This window comes from Gobio gobio (assembly GCF_949357685.1).
Source record: "Gobio gobio genome assembly, chromosome: 13".
Taxonomy (NCBI): domain Eukaryota; kingdom Metazoa; phylum Chordata; class Actinopteri; order Cypriniformes; family Gobionidae; genus Gobio; species Gobio gobio.
In genome coordinates this window covers 24546805-24573959 of record NC_137106.1, presented here as the reverse complement: position 1 = coordinate 24573959, position 27155 = coordinate 24546805, and the positions used below count along the sequence as shown (strand labels likewise).

Below are 27155 nucleotides of genomic sequence, written 5' to 3'. Positions count from 1 at the left end.
ATCCTCAGTATATTCTGGACTCGAACTCTTATCAGATCTATCTTCTAACCGCATGTTTTGATTATCTTTACTTTTTCTTTCCGTGGATGTTTGGTACGGTCTAAACGCATTTTTTCCAACTTCCCACGATTCTCCCCCCTTTATTAGAGGACTGAATCCTGTAACGAAAGCATTATGTTTAGGAATCGCCCCTGCCTCCATTGGCATTAATCTACTTCCTTTTTTGAAATGGTCAGCGTCACAACCCGTCGCTCCCTCCCTGTCAGATTCTGATGGGGTAGGCGAGTTTGCTAAGACCAATGCTTCCGTATTGGGGACACCGTTTTTAAGCACTCGTATGTTAACTCCTTTAACAATTGGAACGGTGGTATCGCTGTCTGCAATATCTACTATAATTTTTTTGCTTTTACTCGATTCCCCAACCTTTTTGACTAGTTTTGGTAAACTTTCTACATTTGCGGTGTATAAAGTGTCTCCAGTGATTAACATTTCCTCACTTCCTTCATATCCCGCATCTTTTAGTTGTTTAGTTAATTCATCTTGGGAGAGCAAATTGATATTAGTTATATTATCCATAGCTGTGTATCTGTTTCCTCTCTTTTGGTAATTATCCTTTTACATTTGAGGTCCTAGTATTGGGTACTCTCTTGGTCCCACAGCGCTGTCCTCCAGATTTTTATTACCAGTTTTAACAACAGAAATATCTTTTCTCAGGCGTCCCTGAGATCTATTACTGAAGTTAAAAAATGCGAAAGTTACTTTCCTAGTAGCTTCCTCTCTGTGCTTTGAGACTCTGATGGAGCATTTGAATAAAAACGCTTTATTGATTTAAATTATTATTGTTCACTCGGATTCTTTTTAGGTTTGTCAATATTAAATTATATTAATATTAAACAATCCCGGACGATAGCCCCCATGTAGTGGGATCTGGTATTTATCCCAGTTCCTGATTAACCCTTAAGATACAATTATAATAATTGCAGATAAGTAGTCTTGTGCTGTCAGGTCAGTATTAGGTCTAAGCCTACACTAGCTCGTTATATCATACCATTAATCTAGTGATATGAACATCTCGTCCCTTAATGAACAATACAAAATCAATAAACAGTCAATAACCCTTGTAATGAGACCATACTCACCACCCGGTGGTTTTTCTCAACGATGGTTGCTTGACCCCTTGGCCGTGTCAGATGTGATAAAAATGCTCTATCTATTCTTTATGCAACTGACTTTATAAGCTGAGGTAAAAAACTGAAAAATACTTTTTCTTTATAAAATGAAAATTTATTTATACAAAAGATAAAAGTACTGGTTAAACAATGATCCAAAAGTAATTAGCAAAATAATAAAAGGTTACAGGTTATAATACTTCAGCTTATCCAATCTCAGACAATCATGAATGAGTGGGTCAATATAAAGGTTTAAAATACCTTGTATGCAGTTTCAAGCAATAGATGTAAAAAAGTAACTTGTTCTCGTCCGAGCAATACAAGTCAGAATGATACAGCAGAGCAATGCAAATAAAAATACAGAGAGAGAGTAATTCTCAATGATGGTACATCAATCAAAAGAAATCAAAAAGGAATGCACACCGACAGAAAAAATACAGGGGTATTTATACCGAACTGTTTACATATTAAGCAATCTGGGTTCTTTCCAAAGAGGAAGTCTATTTTGTCTGCAAAGGAAATCAAGTGTGTCGATATCTTGTCATCTTAGTTACTCTTGTACAGACGATGCTGGCTCTTGCAGATTCTTCCATACTTTATGGTTCTTCCTTCCTTTTCTCCCCGTCATCTTAGGATGTCGTTTAACATGAGTGTGGGTGTATAATTCAGGAAGTGTTTTCGTTAGTTCATTTATACTCATATTGTAGCTTTCCCTTACAGTTTTAAAGGGTCAAACTGCGCGAGCAAGCCAAGTACTGTTGGCTTCACCATGTAAAGTGCACAATGTTTTATATATTAACATCTTGAACATGTATGATGTGTGTTTAATGTTACATAATTTTTACACTGATGGAATTTCTTGTTACATTTATATAAAATACTTAACTGTTCAAAACTGAATTTCTATAATTTGTCCTTATAGGAATTATGGGTCCAAAAATATGTCTAAGCATCATGTCTATTCTTCACATTTGCTTGGACACTGTCCATATCATTTTTGCTAAATATTTATGCAAGGTCTGATGATCAAGAATATATTTTTTAAAGGCTGTGGATTGTTTCATAGGAATATAATTGGCAATGCCTGGGGAAGTGATGTTCCTTGGTTTAATTTTTGGTGATGAGCTGTCTAAATGGATGAAATGAGACAGAATGCAGCCAATGTATCTCTTGGACTGTTTTACTGGTTCAATAGTTCATGATGCAGCTATTTATAAAAATAAAAAGACGTAAAAGAGTAGAATGCACAGAAAGCAGAAATACTAACTCAAAGGGCAAACACAAAGCCGGGCATTTACTCATGCATTAAGAGCACACTCAGAACGGATGAATTGTAGCCAAAGTTTTTCCTAACTGCTAAAAAAAACTATGCATGCATGCACCTGGTTTATACATAATAGATTCTGTGGACAAAGCCTGGACAAAATTCATGTTTAAACTGTTCATTAATCATGATTATTGAAGACGCTTTCATTTGAATAAGGCATAAAATCTCAGTTTTTGTTCTTTCAACTACACCTAAGCTGTATTTTGAAATGTTTTCCAATACAAGTCTTTAATGTGGCCCCGTGGATTGTCAGTTTTTTGTTGTAATTCTGCTGTTTGCAAGATGAATCTTTTCAGCAGGGCTGCTCCTGGTACTGTCTCTCTGTGGCGGTGTTAAAGTCCTCTAGAACACTGCGCAGGTACTCAAAGGTGGGCCGGTTATCTGGGTTCTCTGTCCAGCAATCTTTCATGACGGTATAGAGACCCTCTGGACAGTTGTCGGGGCAAGGCATGCGGTACCCTCTCTCAAGGTTTGCGATCACCTCCGGGTTTGTCATCCCTGAAAGTTCAGGAGTAACAGTGTGAAATTTCACAATGCAATTCCCATTGATGCTACGGTGCAAGATAGGTCAACAGAAAGCACATTGAGCTTGTTTTTGTTTTTTTTACCTGGATATGGGATTCTTCCATAGGTAACAATTTCTGTCAGCAGTACTCCAAACGACCAGACATCTGATTTGATTGAAAAGGTGCCGTAGTTTATGGCCTCAGGTGCAGTCCATTTGATGGGAAACTTTGCACCTGTGTGATTTAAAGGCATCTTTTTAGGTCTCTAAGTGTTGCAGCCAGACTTTCTTGCATAAACAGAGATTCTTTGGTGATGTAACCCTGAGGGAAATTGACAGAACAGAGCATGATGCAGCTGATGAAGGCTATCTTACCCTCTCTGGCAGTGTATTCATTATTTTCGATGAGACGGGCGAGGCCGAAGTCAGCAATCTTGCAAACGAGCTCATTAGACACCAAAATATTGGCAGCTCGCAGATCTCTATGGATATAGTTCTTCTGCTCTATGTAAGCCATTCCCTCTGCGACCTGCAGGGGGCAGTAAAGTGTTAATAATAAGGCTGTGGGTGATTATGGCATTTTCAGAATAGCATACTACCATGCTATTATTTCTGCAGTATTTAATATGTATACCATACAAAGTATTCATGAAATGCTGAGATGACGTGCAACATTTTGAGTATATAATAAAGAATAATACTCTAGATACTGTATCTCACAATGCGGTGTGCTTTACTTGACCTTCCATTTCCATTGTAAAAAATTAACTGCAAGTAATATTGGTATCTCCTTCTTGAATCATTATTTTATCAAACTGTAAAAGACATTTTACCCTAATGACAGATATACCCCCCTATTTTAATATTTGCAATAAATGCAATTTATTCCTGTGATGGCAAAGCTGATTGTTCAGCAGCCATGATACAGGATTATTTGATAAACAGAAAGTTCAATAGAACTGCATTTATTTGAAATGGAAATCTTTTGTAACATTATAAGTGTCTTTACTCTCACTTCTGATCAGTTTAATGCATCCCTGCTGAATAAATGTATTAATTCCCTTTAAAAAACGAATGGAATGTGCAACAACATGATGAAGTCATGTGACAACAAATAGCATACTATAATAGTTTGTTGCATAAAAGTTTCACATACTATTTTTTTTTACAAAACCACACGCAGTAGGCTAGTATTTAATTCCGAACATAACAAATATTACACACACCGACAGAGGTCAGTTCCTGACACAGGGAGGGTCTTGCTTTAGCTTCCTTTGATTTGACATCTAACCTCCTCTGCTCTACTCCACCCAGCACAAACCCATAGGTTTCATACAGAAGGTTGGTTTGCTGCTATACTTCCTGATGCCTGATCAATCGTCTTTCTTATTTTACCCATGTTTAATCTAGTCTTGACTGATCTCAGAACAGTGCTGGCTGCTGAACTTCTCAGAGGTCTGCAAAGTCTGACCGCAGTCAGAATGAGAGGGAAGGACAATGGTTCTTCCAGATAAGCTCTTTGGTGTTCCTGCCATGCTCTAAAACTCTTTCACACAGAATTAGACTGTGATCTGTGATTGTGGCCAGATAATATCATGGTTTCAATGTGCGCATGTGTGTGCAGATGCATTATGGCTGTGCTGGGCATGATTCTGGTGTGATTTTCATTTGTTGCAACGCCATACAATTTTTTTATAGAGGATGTTGCACTATGACACCATGTGCATGTTTGTTCAGTGAAGTGTTATGCAGAAAGTCAAAAATGTGTTGGTGAAATTGCCTGGCAGTTTTACCTCAGAAGTCAGAGGTTACATAAATGTGCGGGCCGGGCATGCATCTCATTAATGTGTGTGTGTGTTTGTTGATAAGACGCATGTAAGTAATAATAACACCAAGACCTGAATGATCTCATTCACTTTATGGGCGAAGAATAGCTGAAAAATATCACACAACTTCAGCTGATCCCTAAAGCAAAACGTCTCTTTTTAATGCCGCTTCAAAACCATCTATCTATCACCTTCCCCCTTATCCTTTCTCCACCAACATTGAATATCTTTTTGAAAAACGATACCATCATTTCTTCACGTTACCAAGAAAGAGAAAGACCATCTCCTTATATCTATTCCATGTCACACGATCCCTGTGAACCTCTGACCTGCAACACTGCTCAAAAACATCAGTGTTTTCTCTTCACACTTCAATCACTTACACACTGAGCGCGTGAGACACCCTCACTATTAAAGACATTCATACCATAGTGATCAAGACCATATGATCTGACAGCCTAATTTTTAACCCAATCAGTTGATTCTAGGAGAAAACCCAGAGCTGAATCAAAGTGCATGCTCTACTCAGAAATGACTGGCTGTCAGTGAATAGTTCATGGATTCTCTTCCGGCCAGGTCTGTTCCCATAATAATTAGATGTTCTCAATGAAGAATGGAGTGTCATTAATTAGGTCAAGAATTACTGTGACTTAAATCAGGTCCTCACAATCTATGTGTACAATATTTCCTAACAAACAAACAAAGAACTGTATGTTTGCCCTAGTGAAAAATAAATATACCAAAATGTATTTGAAATACATTTATTTTATGCGAAGTATGCAAATACATTAACATATTTATGTACTCTCTATATATACTCTGAAATTGTACTCTTGGTATACTAAAGTGGTATAATTAAAGCCTGCGAAATTGGAACAACTAATTTTGAACTTAGAGCCACAATATGTAATTTTTCACCACTAGAGGTCACTTATTCAAAACAAAGGCATAGCTTGATGACGCCTGGATTTCACGGAGCTGTTATAATGCTACTCTGTGTGTTCGCTGTGCAGTAAGCTAGATCGATATTAGGGATGGTAAAACATGGTACTCGCGGTAAATCAAGAAAACAAGATTTAAACAATAAGACTAACTGTGTTGAGCTATATAACAATGATTCGTTTTCTGACGATGAATGTGTCCAAACAGCTGCTCACCTGTCTAATAAAACACATAGGCTAATATATAAAAGCGGGTTTGGTGTTTCCATGGTTTCTACAAAATAAAACCAGAAATCGACGGTAATGCGCGTATGATGTCATTGATAGGCAACTCACGGACACTGTCTGTGTCCTGGTTAAAATTGCTTATTTCTCTGGATTTAAACATTCTTGGAAACATTTGGGATAATGCAAGTACACAAGTTAACAAAATACATAACATTGTTCTAGTGGTTTTTGGATATTTTAATCCAACAATCTTACATATTGCCTTTAGTTAACCAGAAATAGTGCTGAAGTCCAACTAAATATTACTTAAAGGGATAGTTCACCCAAAAATGAAAATTCTGTCATTGATTGCTCACCCTCATGTCGTTCCAAACCCAAAAGACCATCGTTCATCTTCAGAACACAAATTAATATATTTTTGAGGAAATCCGAGAGCTTTCTGACCCCTCTGTAGACAGCAGTTTAATTACCACTTTCAAGACCCAGACAGGAAAGACATCGTTAAAATAGTCCATGTGACTACAGTGGTTCAACCTTAATTTTATGAAGCGACGAGAATACTTTTTGAATACTTTAGCTGCTTTTCAACCGCCGGGCCGAACGGTTCCAGTTGTGTTTCCACTTGAGCCTGGTACAGCACGGCACAATTACAAACCACGATTCTCGATTCTCGGTCCGGAATTCTCGGCAGGGTTGTCTGAATCGTGCTGGTACAGTCTGTGAAGTGACATCGGCTCTCAGGATTGGTCACTTGTTTGTTGCCTGGCTGAGACAGAGCGTATTTAGGCCACGCCCACACCGGGGGGGGGGGGGGGCAATTCAACGCTCTCCATTGACTTTGCATTGCGTGAGGCTGCATCCTTGTCATTTCGGACTTAAACAGAACAATGTCTAAAAGCTGATATGTGACAAAGTGTACAGCTAACAAGCTAAAAAATACAGAAATAAGTTTTTATAAGCTGTCGACCCCAAAAAACGAGAGTTTAAGGAGACAAAAGTGGATAAAGGCAGTAAAATGTGAAGCTTCAGCAGGAAGAATGGGTCAATTTTGGGATCCTGACACTCAGTATGCCTCAGTATACCTATGTTGTGAATTGTGTGTCCAAATGTCAGTTTTATATATGATATTTCCTGTCGCTGATTACGTTCCCCTCTAGTGGGTGTACTTCTCAGTGTAATATAATGTCTCAATGGCCTGTATCCACTTTTTTGTCCTTAAACGCTCGTTTTTTGGGTCAATAGCTTATAAAAACATCTGGGTTTTTGGTTGTGGGTTTTGCTTAGCTTGTTTGCTGTACACTTTGTCAGATATCCGCTTTTAGACATTGTTCTGTTTTTTGTTACAAGTCCGAAATGACAAGGATGCCGCTTCACGCAATGCAAAGTCAATGGAGAGCGTTCGATTGTTTTCCCCCCGGTGGGCGTGGTCTTCAGTCTCCATAGCTGGCTAAGCTCTATTTGAGCGACACTAACACACAAATTAATAATACAATTAAAAGAAATATCGAAAATAGGATCTGATTATCCTCCATAATGTGGTCGTTATTTACATCTCATATCATCAGTAAACCATTGTGTTACCAAGGCAACAACTGACACTTTTGCATTACATTCCAAAGAGCGGCTGTTATCGGATCGGCAAGGAATAGAACGGTTACGCAGCCGATGGTGGAAAAGCGGCTTTTATTCAACAATTTCTTCTCGTCTGTGTCAGTCTCCTACGCAGTTTACGTTGTAAATAAAGTCCAGCACTTCTGAGTTCTGCTTCAGAATGCCAGCTCATCAGAATTTGACAGAATTTTCATTTTTGGATGAACTAACCCTTTAAGTATATTTGATTGTGCTAAAGTGGAACTATTGCAAGTATACTTTAGGTTCACTTTAAATATCCTGCATTTAAAGACAGATATTATACAGTGGTCATACTATCCTTACTAATAGTGATATTAAACACATTTTAGGCTTAATATTAATATTGTGCAATAAAGAAGTACTCTAAATAAAGTTGAATTATAACATTTATATCAGCAAGTCTCAAGCGATTTGTCAGTAAATATGTTAATGGATTTGTAGTACACTCTCAGAAAATAAAGTACATAATTGTACCTTGAGGTACAATGGCTTGTCACTGGGGCTGTACCCTCAAGGGTAAATTTTTGTACCTCCAAGTCAGGGGTAGGCAAGTTCGGTCCTAGAGAGCTGATGTCCTGCAGAGTTTAGCTCCAACCCTACTAAGCCACCATAATATAAAACTCATGGCTCCCAGCATGCATTGCAGCATTAAGTATGTCACCATTGTTGAGATTCATATGCTGATTCTTGATATCTGTGTGCGTCTAAACTTTTTTCCCCCCTAGAATGTATTTAAAAATCAAAATTCAGAATGCCTGATCTGTGGCAAGAAAGTATTGTTGGTGAATATTATTTATTAATAGTTTTAGTCAGTGATGATTTCAGTCAAACATTTTTCTTCATGACAATTTTTGATTTGAACAGATTATGTGTTTTGTTAACACTGTAACAAAAAACAAAAACTAAAGCCAAGAGTCAAACTGCCCAATTAAATGAAACACTGATACAAACATTTTCAATAAAACCAACATCTAAACCTCTGTTAATTCTCAATAAGAGCTTCTATAGATGTCTTTCAGGGTTGGAGCCAAACTCTGCAGGACAGCGACTCCCTAGGACCGAACTTGCCTGCCAATGGTTTATTGTAGGGGTAATTGTACCCTAAGGACCAATTGTGTACCTTTAAAGGTACCGTTATACGTTTTGTTCCCCAAGGAACAAAATTGTACCTCCACTGTACCTTTTTTTCTGAGAGTGTATGAAATAAACATTTTGTTATACGTTTTTTGGGTGGTCTGTGTATGTGTGTGTGTGTGTGTGTGTGTGTGTGTGTGTGTGTGTGTGTGTGTGTGTGTGTGTGTGTGTGTGTGTGTGTGTGTGTGTGTGTGTGTGTGTGTGTGTGTGTGTGTGTGTCTAACATTCAAAAAATGTTGGGGTCTGTAAGTGTTTTTCAACTAAAAATAGAAAGAAGTATATTATGCTCACCAAGGCTGCATTTTGATCAGAAATACTGTAAAAATGTATGCAATACTATTACAATTTAAAATAACAGTTTTCAATTTTAATATATTCTAAAATGTTTGCTGTGATGGCAAAGTTGATTCCTCAGTAGCCAATGCAATGTAAGGAATAAGTCATTTATTTTGTACAGTATATGTGAACACATTTACATTGTCTGTTCATCCAGTTGGCTTATAGATTGGCTTGGGTAGTTGTTGTTGTATTAAGGTGTCTAGACTCGTTCCAGTACACACAGTCGTGCTCATTGTTAACCATGAGATTAGGAAGCAGAACAGCAGCTGAGTAATGCTGCCATGACCAGTTTAGAGACAGTGGTCAAATAGAGGAATGAGTGATAAACAGAACATACAAGGGTCTGAAATGTAGACTTGAGCTTGTAAGTACAAATGTGGGTCAGCTGAGGCACAAATGTCTCACCCCTGATGTTTTAAGTGCAGTGTAGAATTGACAACAACAAAAAAACCCACATATGATATGGTCAGATGTAGCCTACCTGGGCGGACATGTCGATCAGCGTATTGATGGTTAAATTAGATCCTTCTGTTGTCTTCAAAAAATCAACCAGGCTGCCTAAAACCAGAGTCAACAGGACATTTTAACATACATATATTTTATATACAGCAAAACAAGCTATGACAGATTTGAGTAACTTTGAACCGTAAAATGTTAAATGTGCTCAAAGAACTAAATTGGCTATGAAAAGTCACTATTTAGCGCTAGTGAGATTGTCCAGGGTATTTTCGTAAGTCATCTGTCTTGTCTTCAGCAGCTTTTTTTAAACATTCTTTAACCACAACTGAATGTTAACGGAAGCATGCTCTCTCCATCAGTCTTTTTAGTTCAAAGGCAAAGGGAAACAGCAGATAGATGAATGCTGTTATTTCGGTGCTTAAAACGTTCTGTAAGCTCCTCTTAAAGTTTGCGAGAAGCGCAAACAACGGCACTCAGATTAGATCCAAGAACTAGAACATAACAACCGCAGGAAATTAGTGGAGCCAGTTTGGATCAGCCGCTGAGACGTTCGGTGTTAAAGGCCAAAGTTGTTGCTTTTGAGACGACAGGCTGTGTTGGAAAAAGAAGAACTGACTGACCCTGAAGGAAATTCCCACAAAGGTGCAGCGGAAAATGCATCGTTAGGAACTCCAATAACATGAGCCGTACACATTCCTTTGATCTCAGATCGCATTAGGGTGTAAAATTCAAGGTCATCATGGCTTAAGTTTAGATGAAGTTCCAGTGTTTTGAATCATTCTGTCATTGCCTCCATTGTTAAAATGACAGAGGGGCGGAAAAAGGGCACATCAACCTCTTCTTTAAAATAACAACACAGACAACAATTGTACTTTTAAACGCATCACATGGATCCTAAACAAAGAATTGGGAGGTTTACAAGCTGAGCGTAATGTTCCATCAGCTTCCTTAAGAGGGAACACAAAGCGGGACCATTCACGAGCCGCCACCATTGGGCTGACGTTGTAGTAACGTGGCTGTTCCTCTTAGAGTCTTTTGTTACTGTCGCCATCAATATGACATTCTGGAGGCCCGTCAATCCTCTTAAGGGCAATGAGACCAACAAACAATCCATACTAGGTTACATATGAAATGACATGCATCGGAATATGCCTGTGATGATGACCCAAGGTGCTATTGTTGCATTAAAAAAAGAAAAGATAGGGTGTGGAGGTCTTTTCTGTGAACACCTGTGACCATGGTGACCATTTATGAGTCTGATTTGTTGTAGTGAGTTTCTGGGTGGTTGGCTTTAAATTAGAAAGCATTCCCGATACTAGCCTATGGAACAAAGACTTTCTTTCTATACCTCACATTGTATCTGCCATTCCCTTCTCTCTCTCTCTCTCCCTTTCTTTGTTCACCTACTTTCTGCCTCACTCAGTGTCTTTTTAATGTGATGGAATTCACACTATAACTGTCACCCTGCTTTCTGTGTGAAGCCTGTTTTGATGGTGCTGTGCATTGTTCTAAGTAGGTTGCACTGCAGTGAGATGCTGTGTCTGTATTCAGGCTTTATTACGCATTAGTAGTTAGAGAAACATAAAGCAACAGAGCTGCAGCTATAAAGATCTTTAGCTCCTCTGAGACAAACTGCTGTAAGGGTGCATTTGCTTCTCAGCAATAAAGGTTTCCCAGGATAACATTGCAAAAAATAAAAGGGAACCTTTAAAAAAGGAAAAATATTATAGCATATCAAGGCTTTAAAGAAATAGTTCACCTAGTCATTGTCGTGCTTTAAACCTGTATGGTTTTCTTTCTTCGGTGGAACACATTTTTCTCTCTGAAGGAGACATTTTGAGGAAGGTTCACGCTGCACTTTTCAATACAGTGAAAGTGAATGGATACCAACAGCTGTCAAGCTCCAAAAATGACAGAAATATTCTAAAAGCACCATAAAAATGTGGATTTGTGCAACATTTTCCATTTCATTTGAGGTCGTTTTGAGCTTGACAGCTCAGAAAAAAACAGCATAACCGTTCTGTTAAACATATTTGGTGTACTACAGAAGAAAGAAAGTCATATGGGTTATGAACATCGTGAGGTGAAAGTCAATTTTTGGGTGAACTAATACTTAGGAAGAAAGGAGTGGAAACAGAGATGGAAAATTGTGAAACATGTTTTGAAATGGGCATCAGACCTGGGTATTACAACAACAAGAACAACACAACTAAAATAGAATGATGTGACACAAAGCACAAGGACTTGGACATGTGTTCTAAAAAACTGAAGTGGGTCATTTTATGTTCTAGAACACTCAAGGTGGGAATGCCAGATATGAAACACAAGCATGCTATTTACAAGAGGGTTACGAGAGACGTCAGCACCGCTTAGTGAACAATGACAGGCATTATGAAGGAATAAACATCAGGGCCGTAACTACCATAGATATTGATGGGGACATGTCCCCCCAAATATTCAGGCTAGTGGTTGAGCTTTCCTGTAGGTTTTTGAGTTTATACTGTAAGTTTTACATTTGGTCCCTGTCCCTCCTTAATCTTAAAAAGTCAGTAAGATACTATTTATAGTGCTGTCAAATTGATTAATTGCATCAAAAAAATTAAAGTTTGTGTTTACACAATATATGTGTGTGTACTGTTTATAATGCTTATTTGAATACACACACATACACCTATATATTTAAGAAATATGTGTACTATATATATATATATATTTACATAATTTATACTATATATATATATATACATATATATATATATATATATATATTATTAAAAATATTATTTTCTTAAACATGCATGCGTGTGTATTTATATATGCATAATAATTATATACAGTACACACACATATATTATGTAAACACAAACTTTTATATTAGATAAAATCAATTTGACAGCACTACATTTTTATTTAGCATGAATCAAATTAAATGTACTGAAATTTTTACATTGTTACAAATAATCCCCAAAAATATTAAAGGGTTAGTTCTTTATTTACCAAATATTAATGTCCAACACTCGTTCACGAGAGCACCACGACGCATGCGTGTTGTGTTGACACGAGAGCAGAGGTTGTTACGTGAACGCCCATTTGGAGATTAATATTTTTTAGATAAAGTGGTAAATTATGTTTGTTTGTTTTTTCACAAACAAAGCACTCACATCTCTTCATAAAATTACGGTAAAACCACTGGAGTCACATCGATTACTTTAATGATGTCTTTACTCCCTTTCTGTGGCTTGAAAGTTGTTATTGCGGCTGTCAATGGGGGATCAGAAAGCTCTCAGATTTCATTAAAAAGATCTTAATTTGTGTTCCGAATATCAACGAAAGTCTTATGGGTTTAGAACGACATGAGGGTGAGTAATTCATATCAGAATTTACATTTTTGGGTAAAAATGAAAATGAAAATTCTGTCATTAATTACTTACCCTCATGTCGTTCGACACCTGTAAGACCTCCGTTCATCTTCGGAACAGAAATGAAGATATTTTAGTTGAAATCCGATGGCTCAGGAAGGCCTCCATTGGCACAATGCACTGTTCACTCTCAAGACCCTTAAAAGGTACTAAAGACGTCGTTACAAAGTCCATCTCACTACAGTGGTTCTACAATAACTTTATGAAGCGACGAGAATAGTTTTTGTGCACAAAAAAACCTAAATAACGACTTATATAGTGATGACCGATTTCAAAACACGGCATCATGAAGCTTAGAAGCGAGTCGATTCAGCGGTTTGGATCGCCAAAGTCACGTATTTCAGTAGTTTGGCGGTTTGACACGATTCATAACGCTTCGAAGCTTCATCATGATGCCGTGTTTTGAAATCGGTCATCACTATATAATTCGTTATTTCGATTTTTTTTCCCCCACAAAAACTATTCTCGTCGCTCAATAAAGTTATTGTAGAACCACTGTAGTGAGATGGACTTTGTAACGACATCTTTAGTACCTTTTAAGGGTCTTGAGAGTGTAAAGTGCCAATGTGCCAATGGAGGCCTTTCTGAGCCATCGGATTTCAACTTAAACATCTTCATTTGTGTTCCGAAGATGAACGGAGGTCTTACGGGTGTCGAACGACATGAGGGTAAGTAATTAATGACATAATTTTCATTTTTGGGTGAACTAACCCTTTAAGTAACACTGTTTTTAACTGTGATAATAATGAGAAATGTTTCTTGAGCACCAAATCAGCATATTAGATTGATTTATGAAGGATCATGTGACACTGAAGGCTGCTGAACATGTAGCTTTACCATCATAGAAATAAATTATATTTTACAATATATTAAAATACAAAACAGTGATTTTAAATCGTAATAATATTTCTCCACATTTTTGATCAAATAAATGCAGCCTTGGTGATCATTTTTTGAAAGAGACTTTTTTTGTATGTTGTTGCTAAATCTCTATTTTAAGAATAAACAGGGGGATTTAAGTGTTGTATGCTAGCAAAGATGCATGTATAATCATAGTTAAACTTAAAATGTTCATAGCTGTGCATCCGTCCATATAAGAAAAAGAGGCAAACCACATGTCTGTAAATGTAGAAACACTGCGGTCAATGAAAGAGGATGTTTGATGTTGCTCTGCTAAGAATCATTCAGGTGAGTAAGGGACGCATTTTGAGACGCCTTCAGTATCTTCAAAGCCATGAGAAAGCTTTGTTTTCATAGAGCGGACACTACTGTGGAAAAACAAGACAGTGCTGATTGGCCCTGATACTACTCAGACTTGTTAGATCATGAAACCCTGATGAAAGTTTAAATGGAAGTCTCTGTGCTTTGTAAAGAAAGTTCAGGTGAAATGAAGGGATGAATCGTTTAGTCGTATGAGGGCTTTGTCATTTCATTGAACTCTCCCCTCCTTTGTTTGCACGAGTGTGTAAGTGCATTTGCAAGTCTCACCATTCTCCATGTACTCTGTGATGATATAAATGGGCTCCTGTGTAACCACGGCAAAAAGTCGCACCAGTCGAGAGTGCTGCAGGGTCTTCATCAGGTTTGCTTCAGCCAGGAAAGCACTGATGGACATGGTACCTGTCTTGAGACTTTTGATAGCCACTCGACGGTTGTTGTTATACAGCCCTATAAACAGAGAGGGAGAATAGATGATTAATGTCTCATTTTAAAGGGGTAGTTCAACCATGTGAAAATGTTCTGATGTTGTTAAAAACCTGTATGACACAAAAGAGGAACGTTGCTAAGCAAACAGTTGTGTTGCCCATTGATTTCCATTGTATATGGACAAAAAAAAAAATCTTCTTTTGTTTTCCACAGAAGAACAAAGTCATATTGTTTTGGAACATGATGGTGAATAAATCCTCGTAAAAATTGAGCTATCCATTTTAGGCTCAAAAATCAGATTTTCAAAGATAAACATGCAGCAGCTCATTCACCAAGAATGATTTACTTCAGACCGAACTATTTCATTTTGGATCACACACTTATAAAAGAATTTCGTCATGTGAAAACTACTGCTACTTCCTTATCATGAGAATGTTTTGTGTTTTTAAAGGGTTGTGCTGTGTGAGAAATTCACAATGTTTTCCTTCATTGAGTTTCTTTGGCTTCACATTGTCTGACTGCTTGATAACCGGTTTACTTTATTTGAATGGGGTTGATTTGTGTGATGTTATCTCCCAAATGAAAATTACTGAGTTTTAATGAACAGAACGGTCCATTACACGGAACAGTTCTTTCATTTGAATAAAGAAAGTCATTCACTGCCAAAACAAAACAAAATGGCAGCTATGATATGGGCTCTTGCGGTCACAGAGCTGACACGCTGAGACTCCTGAGAGGGCAACAAGTCAGTTGCTATGGCAACCAGGGACAGGAAGTGGTAAAATCTAAAGCATTGATGTGACTTCCATAGTTCTATTTTTAGGGTCAACACAAGTCAAGTTTGATTTCACTGCTGTAGTTTGTTTGTTTGTTTGTTTGAAAACTGGACACATTTAAATCTTTTTGACATATGAATATACAACACGTGAGTGTAGGCCAAATATGATGATGTTACTCTAATCACAAACTGCAGCATTCTGTTGGTAACTAAACCAAAATATGTATCCTAATAATTAATATACTTAATATTCTAGATCAGTGGTTCTCAACCAAGGGGCTGGGTCCCATTAGAGGGACTCAGCAAAGCAGCAAGATGACTTAAAAATAGCTAAATAATTGTTTAAAATAATTATCTAAATTAAAATGCTTAAAAAACAAATAAAAAATCTGAAATAATATATCTTTTGTCCCCCCTCAATAGCTGTTGATATTATTGAAGTAAATAAAGTTCTTGGAACTTCTGTAATTGCAAAATTAATTGGTCACCATGAAATCAATATTGACAATTCTTATTTTTCTATTTTCTATTGCAGTATTTATTATAAGTAATTAATCCATGCGCATCAATTAAAAAAAATTATCATTTCAAAAAATAACTTCCCCTCCCTCTCGCAATGGCATATCATCTCTTCTCTTCTATAATGACATGTTTTTCGGCATGAGCAAAGCAGGACAACTTGTCACTCACATGAGATCACAGCCATAGCAAACCACAACAAACCAATCAATTCTCGATGGACAAAATCAAGTTTTCCTTGTTCGAGAAGCTGTTGGGACGAATTTGGAACAAAAGACCCATGACGACTACTAATTAATACTACCAGTTTCTGTATGAAAACAAGCAGCTTTATCATAATTACAGCATGAAATAACAAAAATATCTTAGCCTATATGGCGGCCTTTGAAGTTCTGTTGAATTTCAACACAAAATTTGAGTCTAAACGGTTGAGAACCACTGTTCTAGATAGATAAATACAATAGCTACCACAAATGTGTTCCTTTAACCCCAAATTCAGCTTTAAAAGTTATTTAAGGTGAGTTACGAATACCTGTTGTTAGTTGTGTTGTGTGTGTAAGAGTGTGAGTTTGAGGCGCACACCCATGTGTATGAGTGTGTTAGATCTCAGGATGAGCGAGACCAAAATGTTGAATCTGCTCATTTACAGTGCTCTGACGTTTGTTAAACGTTCCAACAAGCTTAGTGTATTTTACAGTTCTGACATGCCAGGCGGTTGCTGAGACACACTCATAGAACCGGAAAGAGCAGCACATACACACTAGCCTGTAGATGCATGTTTATCTATACCCTTTTATGATGGTCCAAATCACAATGTTTGCTCACACATTTCTAGACAAGCACAGACAGACCTGGCCAGGCCAGGCACAACACCTGGATACTGAAATTCTTTTTTTTTTTGTGGTTTGTTTATTCTTATAATGGTGTTCCAAGTGGTCTGAAATGGTCTCAATATCCATAACAATATGTGAAAAAAGGCTTTATAATGTGTCTTTGAATCGTTCACCATTAATCCCCACTGTAAAAACAGACTCAATTCTGTAATGCAGTTGAGAAATAGAAAGTAAAAGGCTTCTTACCCATCCATACTTCTCCAAACTGCCCCTGCCCCAGTCTGCGCTCTAGAATGAGAGACTCGCGGGGTACTTCCCACTCATCCTGCCACCAGGGCTTCTGAGGGACTCTGGTCTGACACGGTTTTACCAGGCGGGTACATAGTCCATCAGCTTCTCCTGCACAGAGAAAGATAAACAAATGGTGTCACTTTTAGGCCACACTACATTTGAGCTCTTATAAACAGCCTGATTGAACTGGTCTTATGTCTTTTATAAATAACCTGACAACCGATTGGTCTAAGGCACATATGAACACCCGAACATACGTGAATAATGTTTGACCAGCTCTGAGAGGGAACTGAAGGAGATCTTGGTGGTGATGTAGAATCCGCCTGCGTCCAGGTTGCGGATTCTGTAGTGCTTGATGATGTCACCCTGCGTGTGGTCAAGGTCTCTCACAGATAGGGAAAAACTACCTGAGGCACCAGAACAAGAAGAAAATCAAGAGTCAGAGGCTGCCAAGTGCACATACTGTCACACATCTACCTTAACAACACTGAGAATTTATAGACTGGAGTCATTTTATAGTTAATGACATGTTGAAAATGTTCTCAAATTCATCCTTGAGTTATCCTAAAAGGTTTCCTGACACAATAACTTATTTATTTTAATAATATTTCTAAAATTATTCTTTTGTTTTATTTAATATTGTATTTTTTTATTAAAGGGATAGTTCATCCAGAAATGGAAATTCTGCCATCATTTAATCACCCTCAAGTTGTTCCAAACCTGTACGAATTTCTTTGTTCTGCTGAACACAAAGGAAGATATTTGGAAGAATGTTTGTAACCAAGCAGACCTCGGCAGCCATCAACATTTTTAATTTTGATAGTGAAACTAGAAAAGAATATTGCAAAAGCAAAATCCTGTTGATCTCAAGCCCTCCATAGCCTAAGAAACGCGGAACACAATTTAAACCGAGCACGATTTCATTCGGGACACAATTTCAACCGCTTGCCTCCCTTATGTGTCCTGGGGCTGGGACTTTCTGATTTGCCCTCATGCTTTTTTATTTTTGTGTGGGGGGCAATGCGTAGTTTCATACCTGGTGTGGTCTCACTTTCTCTGATGAGGAAGGAGCCCTGCGTGTTACCAGGGGCCAGCAATTGCCTCATGGCATCGTTCCTGGAGAGATTTTTAAAGAACCACCTGCAACACAACATTATTGTCATTGTATTAGGGCTTTGACTCATTAATTATCTCATTTGGGTCATCTATTGTGGGTTTAAATTGTTTTGAAGATACAGGGTCGGGGCGTTTCACTCCTCCCACGATGAAACACTGAAAAGAGCTGAACATACGCAGAAATGTGGCGTCAGCAGGTACTGGTGTGGTTTAGCATAGTGATGCTCAGAAACTTGTGTAATTTGTGGGAGTATTTTTTTTAATTTTCTTTCCATTCCTAAATCTCTGTCATAAGTGACAAGGGATACCCTGAATGAATCAACCTTTTAGCCACAGGGCGGCATTTCCAAAAACTCATTGTGGGGAAGCTGATTTGATCTTCTCTGTTCAAAAACCCACACCAGCTGATCCGCATACTTACATTTAATTGTGGCTATACATGAGTGTGTGCGGTCTGAATGCAATTGACCGTTACATTACTTACGGTTCTGTCTCCATGCTGTTCAGTTTTGCTACAAAATTCTGTGGTATGTATCCCTTCTGCCCGGTAAACAGAGACTCCGCCATGTACCATTCAGGATCATCGCTAAGAAACACACATATACACACACTCATAGGAAAGTGTTTTAACCACACACAATTTGAAAATGGGGAATCCCTGACTCGGATCTAACGTTTAAGTGACTTCAACTTCTCAATTCAACTTCTCAAAACTCAAAAGTCAACCATGTTTAGATAATCTGCAGAGTGTCTCTCTGTTTTAACATAGGCTTTGCTTACGTATTTATGACTTTCATCTTCTCCCCTTTCTCAAACCCAAGGTCATCGCTGTGGCATGGCTCATATTTGTATATGGCTACCACCAGGTTTTCTGGAATACACAGATGACAGAAATGAGCTATCTGAAACACATTAAAGAGAAAAAATGTAGGACAGGTATTTAACGTATGATCTCACCTGGAAGAGGAGATGATGGAGGAGGTGTGTACTGGGATGGATACGGAATCAGAGGATCAAAGTTCTGTGTCTGTGAGACAAAACAATGTCAAAATCCAGCATGAATAAAAACCTATTCATAAACAATACATAAATAAGCAGTTTCCATAATGAGCTCTTTATGATATCAAGACCTCAATATCTGGGTCCTTTAATCTATGTCAATAATTTAATAATGTCATTAACCATACAAAGCCACTTCCCTAAACAGGGTGGAGCTGTTCTTATTTTCTTCTCTCAGGGCCTATTATAAAACAACTACCAGAGTAAAAGTAAGCATTCCATCATTCTCATTATGCAATAACAACATGTGTTATTCTCTTTCATTTCTAATCTACTTCAATAAAAACTAATCACGAGGAAATGCGCCTCAAATTTAGCCAGAGGTTTTAGTCTCCAATTGATTACCAACACAAAGGCTCATTTCCCTAAAATTATGTAACCCTGAGTGGGTTGACCCCTCTGAAGAGTCACATCAACACAGACGGATAAAATTAATTCATATATTGGTTTTTATTCACAATGAAATGTGTATGTGAGCCTAACATTGTGCCATTTCAGATTAAAATGTCCCCTGAAAACACACATATTCTATTTCAGCTTCAGGCTGATCATTTATAAAAAATAAAAAATAAATTGTTTTGCATACACGTTTTGTGTGTGTCTCTGTGTGTGTGTTGTCGAGAAATAGCATGTCTGACACAAATTTTGTGATTATAACACATTCATCTGTAAAAGATTTAAACACTTTCTGTGTTAAGAGGGGATAATACACTGGCTGAGTTAAAAGTAACACAAAGATGTGTTCAAAATAAAAAATCACAGGCTGCGTTATTTTTATCACATCAGTTTTAAGAGTGTCAGTCAAGTGGTCAACCATATTTTGAAGATCTACTGAGATTGTCAGTCTGGCCTTGCTTACACAGAGTTTTATATTCTCCCCCACTCAAACCAAAGGTCATCATTAATCAGTATCATAAATCATTTTCCACAGTTTTCCAAACTAAACTAAATTGAACATCACGCCATTTCATATTGAAAGATCATCTGAAAACACACACATTCCATTTCAGTTTCAGCTAGGCATTTTTCAAAAATGCCTTGTGTGACACTTTGTGAGACATTGTTGTGTTTTGTCTTAAAGTACGCTATAAACCACAGAAATTTGTAATGCATGTCTTTAGTGTAGAGAATGGCTCCACCACTTCCTTTCTATCTCGTCTCGTCTCCCTACATATTCAGTGACTTTTGTCACTGCCTCACATTACAACCTGCCTGTTCTTAACCGTCTCATAATTCTGGAACAATATATCAAATTAAATTAAAAAAAAAAAACTGCCACATTTTCTAATGCTCAGTGTGTGAATTATTCAATGACTTCCATGGGGGTAATACAGGAATTTGTGTGGGGTGCAAAGATCTTGGTTCTTCAACCCAAATCAAGCTAGCTAACTGTAAATGATCAAATATGTCTAGTAAACAAACCACTAAATAGATATTTCCGTGGTTCTCAGAAGCGGACGTCACAATAGTTTTGCAAAGTTTTATAGCGCTGAACGGGAAATGACAGCAAATATATTTTTAAAAGAAAAAAGAAAATATAAAAAAGAAAAAATCTGCGATAGCGTTTCAACAACTTTCCCAAAAAAAGGGAAAACAATAGCAGACAGAAGAGAGAAAGATGTCAAATTTGCCGTCACTCCCTCAACTGTTGTAGGCCTAGAAACACCCTCGCAGCAGCGTTAATTCGTTTATGTCATTTACTGTCAAGGTAATATAACAAAGTATAGCGTAATATAACGAAGTATAAATGTGCACGAAATTGTTCAAATATTAAACATTTTACTAAATTTGCGATGTGCTTAGTCGCTGTACCTTACGATACGTTTCCCTTCTGCTTTGAAACGGATCCTGAAAGAGTCAAGATACATTTGCTACGGTAGGCCAAGTAACGTTAGGCCTAATGCATTTTTTTGCCCTTGCAAGAATCTGCTTAACTTTAACTAATTTATAATCTAACTTTGTGGGTACTGATATTCTCGCATGTAAAAAGAAAAAAAGAAATATAATGTGTAGCTAACTGTGACAATATTGTCTTCAACAGACAAAGACGTAGGCCTACCTGACTGGCTGGAGGCTTTGGACAGTTACATTGTTCACACCATTCATCTGGATGGTAGGAGAATTCGTCATCAGGATCAAAAGAGCCGCAATTCCCCATATTTGCTATGAAAGAAAACAGTGATAACTGTAATAATTATGACTGTATAATAAAAAAAAATTGGATACATGGATACATTCATTGGTAAGTGCATCGATCTATCTCCTGTCAAACAAACGCGGAGAAGTAGCAAAATAAAATAAAAATTGTCATTATTGTATGTATATTTTTTATTTGTCTAATATTTGTTGACATGCATTCTCTTTGAGTTTTATGACTGTAGTTACATAAAATAATGTGTAAAGTAGCCTACACTCGAGTGTATTTCCTGTTTTATCAGGGAAATAAAATGGAAAAATGGCCAAAACATTCAGTTTATATATTTAACACTTAATTTGTGTCTGTAGGGTAAGACAAACTGTTCTGTCTGTAAAAAAAGAAAAGAAAAACAAGTTTGGGACCAGATCGTTAAAGGAGGTTAATCCTCTTAATGAATTCTAGACACACTTTTTCCAACTCACACACTAAGTTTCAGCAGTATTCGTAATGAACGAAGGGATTTGGGTTACAGTGATCCGTATCCATGTATGTGTGTTTTTCACTTGTCTTGAACATATTGTGTTTTGCATTACGAATATAGAACATTCATTAAAAAAAAACCCTCTACATAAGTGTGTATGTAAGATTGCACTGTACTGAAGTTTGTCCATACGTAAACACACAAGCTCAAAAGCATTTTTATTCCCATTAAGCAGATAAATAATCAGAGTTAATGTGCTAACACGACGTGTATGTCTCTGTAGGGTATGGACCCGTGAGAAACTGTGTTGTTGGGTCAGGAAAAGCGCAACCCCCAAACTGAACACTGTGAGCTCCTGGGACTGTGAGCTGTTTGGGAGAACAGCCCATATCAAAGCAGGATATCTAAACAGAGACAAGACTTTCCACTGACCTCTGGCCTGTTCCTGACCCGACCAGTATCAGTGCAAACAAGTCTCGAGAGATGCACGGCAAGGACGTTTTGGGATTGCTTTATGAAGAACCAAGCATGGTTAATGTTTGTATGATATCCATCACTTAAAGGGCTAGTCAGTGTTGTTTTGGCTTTACTATATGGACAAAAAAACACTAAGACATTTTTTCTCAAATGATCTTTTGTGTTACGCAGGACAAAGAAAGTCATATGAGAGACATGAGGGTGAGTAAAAGATGAAGGGTGATGGTTTTGGGTTCATTTAGGCCTCCAGATTCGCCTGTTACGGTGTGTTTTTATAGGTTTAAAATGAAGTCAAAGAGATAGAATACCTCTGGAATCCCACTGACACAATCACAGGTTTTTCATATAACACTGTGCACTGTCTCAACATTATGCTGGAGAGCAAAAAAGGTCAAGAGGTTGAGACACGAGGCATAGTTCACTGATTCACACCAAACAGTCAAAGGTAAGCCAAAAAATATGTTTGGATTTTAGTCTTTATTATATACCGAGCTGTTGTGTTAGATATTATTTTATTTTACCTCAATGTTTTAGCGGTTTTCCTGCACAAGAAAAGTGTACTATTTATGTCTTACACTTACCCTAATAAATACATAAATAATAAATTATCTTACACATACATCATGATAGTTTGATTTGGATTATGAATAAAGCAATATTTTAATTTGTAGGCTAAATGAAAATCAAAGTGACAGCCTTTATCTAGTAGGAAGGCAGGGATTTTCCTTTTTATAATCGCTGCACCAACATTTATTAAAATGCCCTTTGTATAAAAACATTTTTTTAAAAGCCAACAATGTTAATCTATGAGAATTTTCTATTTTACTGTTTTAATATTAATAGTGTCAAAACTCAATCAAAAATCCCAACTAGTGATTGAGTCAAAATTAAAATGTAAAATCGTGCAATTTTTCTTGACTGACCTTGAGGTGGAATACGAAAACAACACAACCAGTGATGACATACATTGTATTATCACTATCATATTTCCTTTGTGAATTACTTTGCAAAATGAAATAAACATTTGTATGAATTTTGAATGCTAAGGAGCCGACAGCGTAAATTTAGTTTTGAACCGTGCATAGATGTGATTTCAATCCGAGTACACTCACATCTACTTTAGAATAGTAATATTTTATGCCTGCGTTTAAAATTTACATTATTAATTCACTGAATGTTCTATTGCATTTTTTCAAATATTATGAACTCTTTTTGATCTCATATCTTTTTTATATCTTAAGCCTTATAAAATGATTTTTATGAGAGTATAATCTGCTCCGTCTCAGACTGTCTCAGGCTTTAGTTTTTACTTTCTAAAGTCTCATCCAATAGATCATTTATTGATTTAAAACAGACTGCTTGAGAGTACCAGTCTGATAGCCTAGGCTACTCATTAAAATTCATCTGGGCCTCGATTTAAGTGAAGAAAAAGTAGCAAGCCGGTAGTAAAACTCACCTTTTCTGTCGACAGAAGATGCTGATATCAGTGATGGGCCAGTTCAGCGGGCATTGCCTTGTCGTTAGCTTTATATTTTATGAAGAACACATTTTGCCACAAACAAACCAACACGATCTGTAAAGATTCGTTGTGTTTCGATGACATGTGCTGCTAAAGTTTCAAGTTGTGTAAGGCACGTCACATCTTGACTTCCCACTTTAACGAAGGCACATCATTTGTGAAAGCATCACTTACTCACACGCACACACACACACACACACACACTCGCACAGACACCACAGTGGTGCAGAGCAAGCTGATGATAGAGCTTCCTGTCGTTGAGGTGTTTGAGCTGATATTTAACATTTTTTCAGCAGGTGCACACTACTCTGAGCAGCTGGTGTCAGTGGAGTGAAGGGTTCTGGGTCAGGACTCCACTTGTCACCTGTTTTTGTGGCGCCATGATGTCAAAGATTGGAAACTTTAACGGCACTCATGGGTTTTTGGCTTGTACTTGTTCTGAATAGAGCCACAAAACTTTACATTTGAATATCCATGCTTAAAAGTGTTACGTACATTGCTATTCTATTCTGCATATGTCCCTCTTTTCTTTTTTCTTTTCTTTTTTTCTTTTTTAAATCAGGCCTCTGATTCACTTCAATGCTCTGTTATAGAGAGTAGGCCTAATATGCCATTTGCAAAAGGTCTATGCTATAAACTTATATTCAAATGGAAATTTTGAGGTAAAGTACATTTTACATTTGGATATGATGCTAACTCATCTTAAGTCTCTCTTCATTATCTGTCTCTTAAACCTGTTCGGTGTCTCTCTCTCTGTTTCTCGCTCTCTCCGAGCAGACCGCACACTTTTGTTGTGGCATCAGGCTGCAGATAGCGCATGCATTTGCAGGAAGTCACAGCCCAAACATTCAAAGGAAATGAGGTACATTCTTAACTTTTCTACTGCAGGAACACTCGTCTTAATTTAGACACTTACGCCCAAGCCTGCTCTGTCATTTGTATTTATGGCATGTATGTCCAACATGACTGAAACTTTTGACCAGTTTTTGATGTGGTGAGTCCATCGATCACGACAGAAATATGTTTCATTGTGGTTTCAGGGGTGGGTGTGTGTGGGGGGAGTGAATATATTAATCATATATAACTCAATTAGATTCCCTCGAAAGATGAACCACATTAGGGTCATTTTTACAACAGTACGTCCAATCCTGGACGTACCCCTTTCTTGTTTCGTTTTTGGTTCCAAATCTGGGTAAAAGACTGAAACAATGGCTTGTTTTTCCATTCTTCGGTGGTCTTGTGGTTAAGAAGGGGGGGGGGGGGGGGGTGTAGTTGCAGACAGTTACATATTCACAGTTACATCTCTTGTGAGAGAAAATGCTCATTTTATGATTTGAGATTGTGAATCCATTCCAAAACTTTTCAAAATGGGGTCTTGGGACCCCCAGGGACCACAAGGGGTTGCTAGGAGATATGTGGAAAATTTAAGAGATTCTAAATATTCTATGTGTTTTGACAAAAAAAAAAAAAAAATAACACACATGCATAGTTATGTGATTGATGTCAATTTATCCTTCCTTGCGACATACACATGTTCAAAAATAATTGAAGAATTGTATTTGTGTCTCTTTCTAGGGAGATTTTCTTCCCCATTGTTGTCTTTAGCTTACACATTCTTGTACGGTACTATTTTCTGTAAAGCTGCTTTTGAAAAATATGAAATTAAATTATTATTATTATTCAATTCAATTCATTTATTTGTATAACACTTTTCACAATGCATATCGTTTCTGTCACGATTCACCAGTGAGAGTGCCCCTGATTACCACCAGAGGGCACTCCACCCCGGACTGTCATTCCATCAAAGACTACATTTCCCATAATCCTTTGCCCGGACTCATCATCACTTATTGTTTACACCTGAGTCTCATTTTCCTCATTACCTCTGCCTATATCTAGCCTGTTCACCCTGGGTGCGTTTCATTCGACAGGGTCCCTAAGCACTGTTCACCTACTCCCTGAGCACGGTATATCAGTTGAAGTGGACTTCGCTGACAATAATTGCTCATTTAGAACGGCCTGTAACATCATCAAAGAGAGGCAAAGATGGGGTCACGTAGATTATGATATAACATAAATTGATATTGTAATTTACTTTACTTTCAAATTTAAAACCATATAATCATTGCCGCAGCTCCCATCACGCGCTGTGCGTAGGGCACCACAAGAAAATGTTCTCTCCAATACGTTTTGATTTGGTTAACTATGTATAAATGTAGGCTATTCTTAATCAATGGTCTTTGTAGTGCAGTCTCATCTCGTGCATTTTCTTTCCCAAGCGCAGCTGCATAGTAAACATTCCTGAGGTAAATAAAGTAAAATATATATAAAAAAATGACAGCCCTCAGCTGCTTCTCAACACTTTTAATTTGTTTACATATTCATAAAATATAATATGCGAATTGCCATAACCATTCATAAATACTCTAGTTTGTATAATAACTATGAATCTTAAAATGCTATAAACTCCTCCATCGCAGAGCTGTTTAAAAACTCTTCCAACGGCTCTGCTCTGTCGTTAGTTCAGACAGGTGTTGCGACGCGCAATGACCGTTGTTTTTCACTCTCCACTTCCTGTGAAGTGATGTATCGATGTTCCCTTCTTCCCTACGCCGTTCGCAGTACCCTTCAAACTGAACATGTTCGCTTGGATTGGAATCTCACTTGAGATGGCGGAATACCCTCTGAAGTCCACTTCGCAGTCCACTTACGGTCGGATGGAACGCACCCCCTGTCATTCACTGCGAAGTCTTGTTTGTTGTATACTGCATTTCTGAGTGTTTTTCCCTGGTTTCTTGTCTTTTGGTTTTCGATTACTTGCCTGTTCCGTGGATTACTCTTTTGCCTGTCTCCCCTGACTTGTTTCAGCCTTTGTGTCTCAGAGCAGTTCATTACAGTTTTAAAGCAGCTTTACAGAAAATGCTGATTAGGATATATAGAAAAAGAAATTTAGCATTGGTGCATGTTGATTAAGAGCTGCGTCAATTATTAAATATTGTAAGTAAGATCAATTATTATAAATATTGCCTTGCAAAAAAAGTCCTATGCAAATAAATATACAGTTAAACCTAAATTTATTCAGACACCTTTAGCATTTTCTCACATTATCACAGTTTATTCGCTATAGTTTAGAAAATGGTAATACAATATGACAAAAACTCAACTGTCAGAACAAATTCATCTTGATGATGTCAGATAACTTTGATATAAAGGTATGTAAAGGATTACAATCAACCTGTCTGCTGTCAGCTGTGAAATCTAAGAATTAGATGATACCAAGTTAGGTCAACTAATTACCGAGCAATGCTTCATTTTGTTC

The 27155-nt window shown here is 37.4% G+C and overlaps 2 protein-coding genes across 2 annotated transcripts in view; one reads left to right on the top strand and one right to left on the bottom strand.

Annotated features, from left to right (window-relative positions):
* The window catches only part of tmem54a (transmembrane protein 54a), a 43122-nt gene extending 21133 nt beyond the window's left edge, over positions 1–21989 (top strand). The window contains exon 7 of the mRNA XM_079833002.1: positions 21264–21989. Coding sequence (XP_079689128.1) covers positions 21264–21285 — 22 coding nt within the window. The 3' untranslated portion in view covers positions 21286–21989. The remainder of the gene's footprint in view (positions 1–21263) is intronic.
* Positions 1272–24044, bottom strand: lck (LCK proto-oncogene, Src family tyrosine kinase). The gene is made up of 13 exons (XM_079833000.1): positions 23774–24044; positions 21282–21385; positions 19121–19190; positions 18944–19034; positions 18648–18749; positions 18084–18187; positions 17305–17454; positions 17003–17155; positions 14468–14647; positions 9583–9659; positions 3377–3530; positions 3105–3236; positions 1272–2994 (listed from the first exon to the last, which is right to left on the bottom strand). The coding sequence occupies exons 2-13, from the start codon at positions 21378–21380 to the stop codon at positions 2789–2791; spliced, it is 1518 nt and encodes a 505-aa protein (XP_079689126.1). The 5' UTR covers positions 21381–21385; positions 23774–24044; the 3' UTR covers positions 1272–2788.
* Between the last annotated feature and the right edge of the window lie 3111 nt (positions 24045–27155).

Bases quoted from the DNA above. Each gene is read 5' to 3' on its own strand.
- lck (XM_079833000.1), bottom strand. From the start codon at position 21,380: ATGGGGAATTGCGGCTCTTTTGATCCTGATGACGAATTCTCCTACCAT. The intron at 18,188-18,647 runs GTAAGTAATGTA...GTTGTGTTGCAG, and splicing joins AACAGCATGGAGACAGAACC to GTGGTTCTTTAAAAATCTCT. The intron at 14,648-17,002 runs GTAAGAAGCCTT...CTCTGTTTATAG, and splicing joins GTTTGGAGAAGTATGGATGG to GGCTGTATAACAACAACCGT.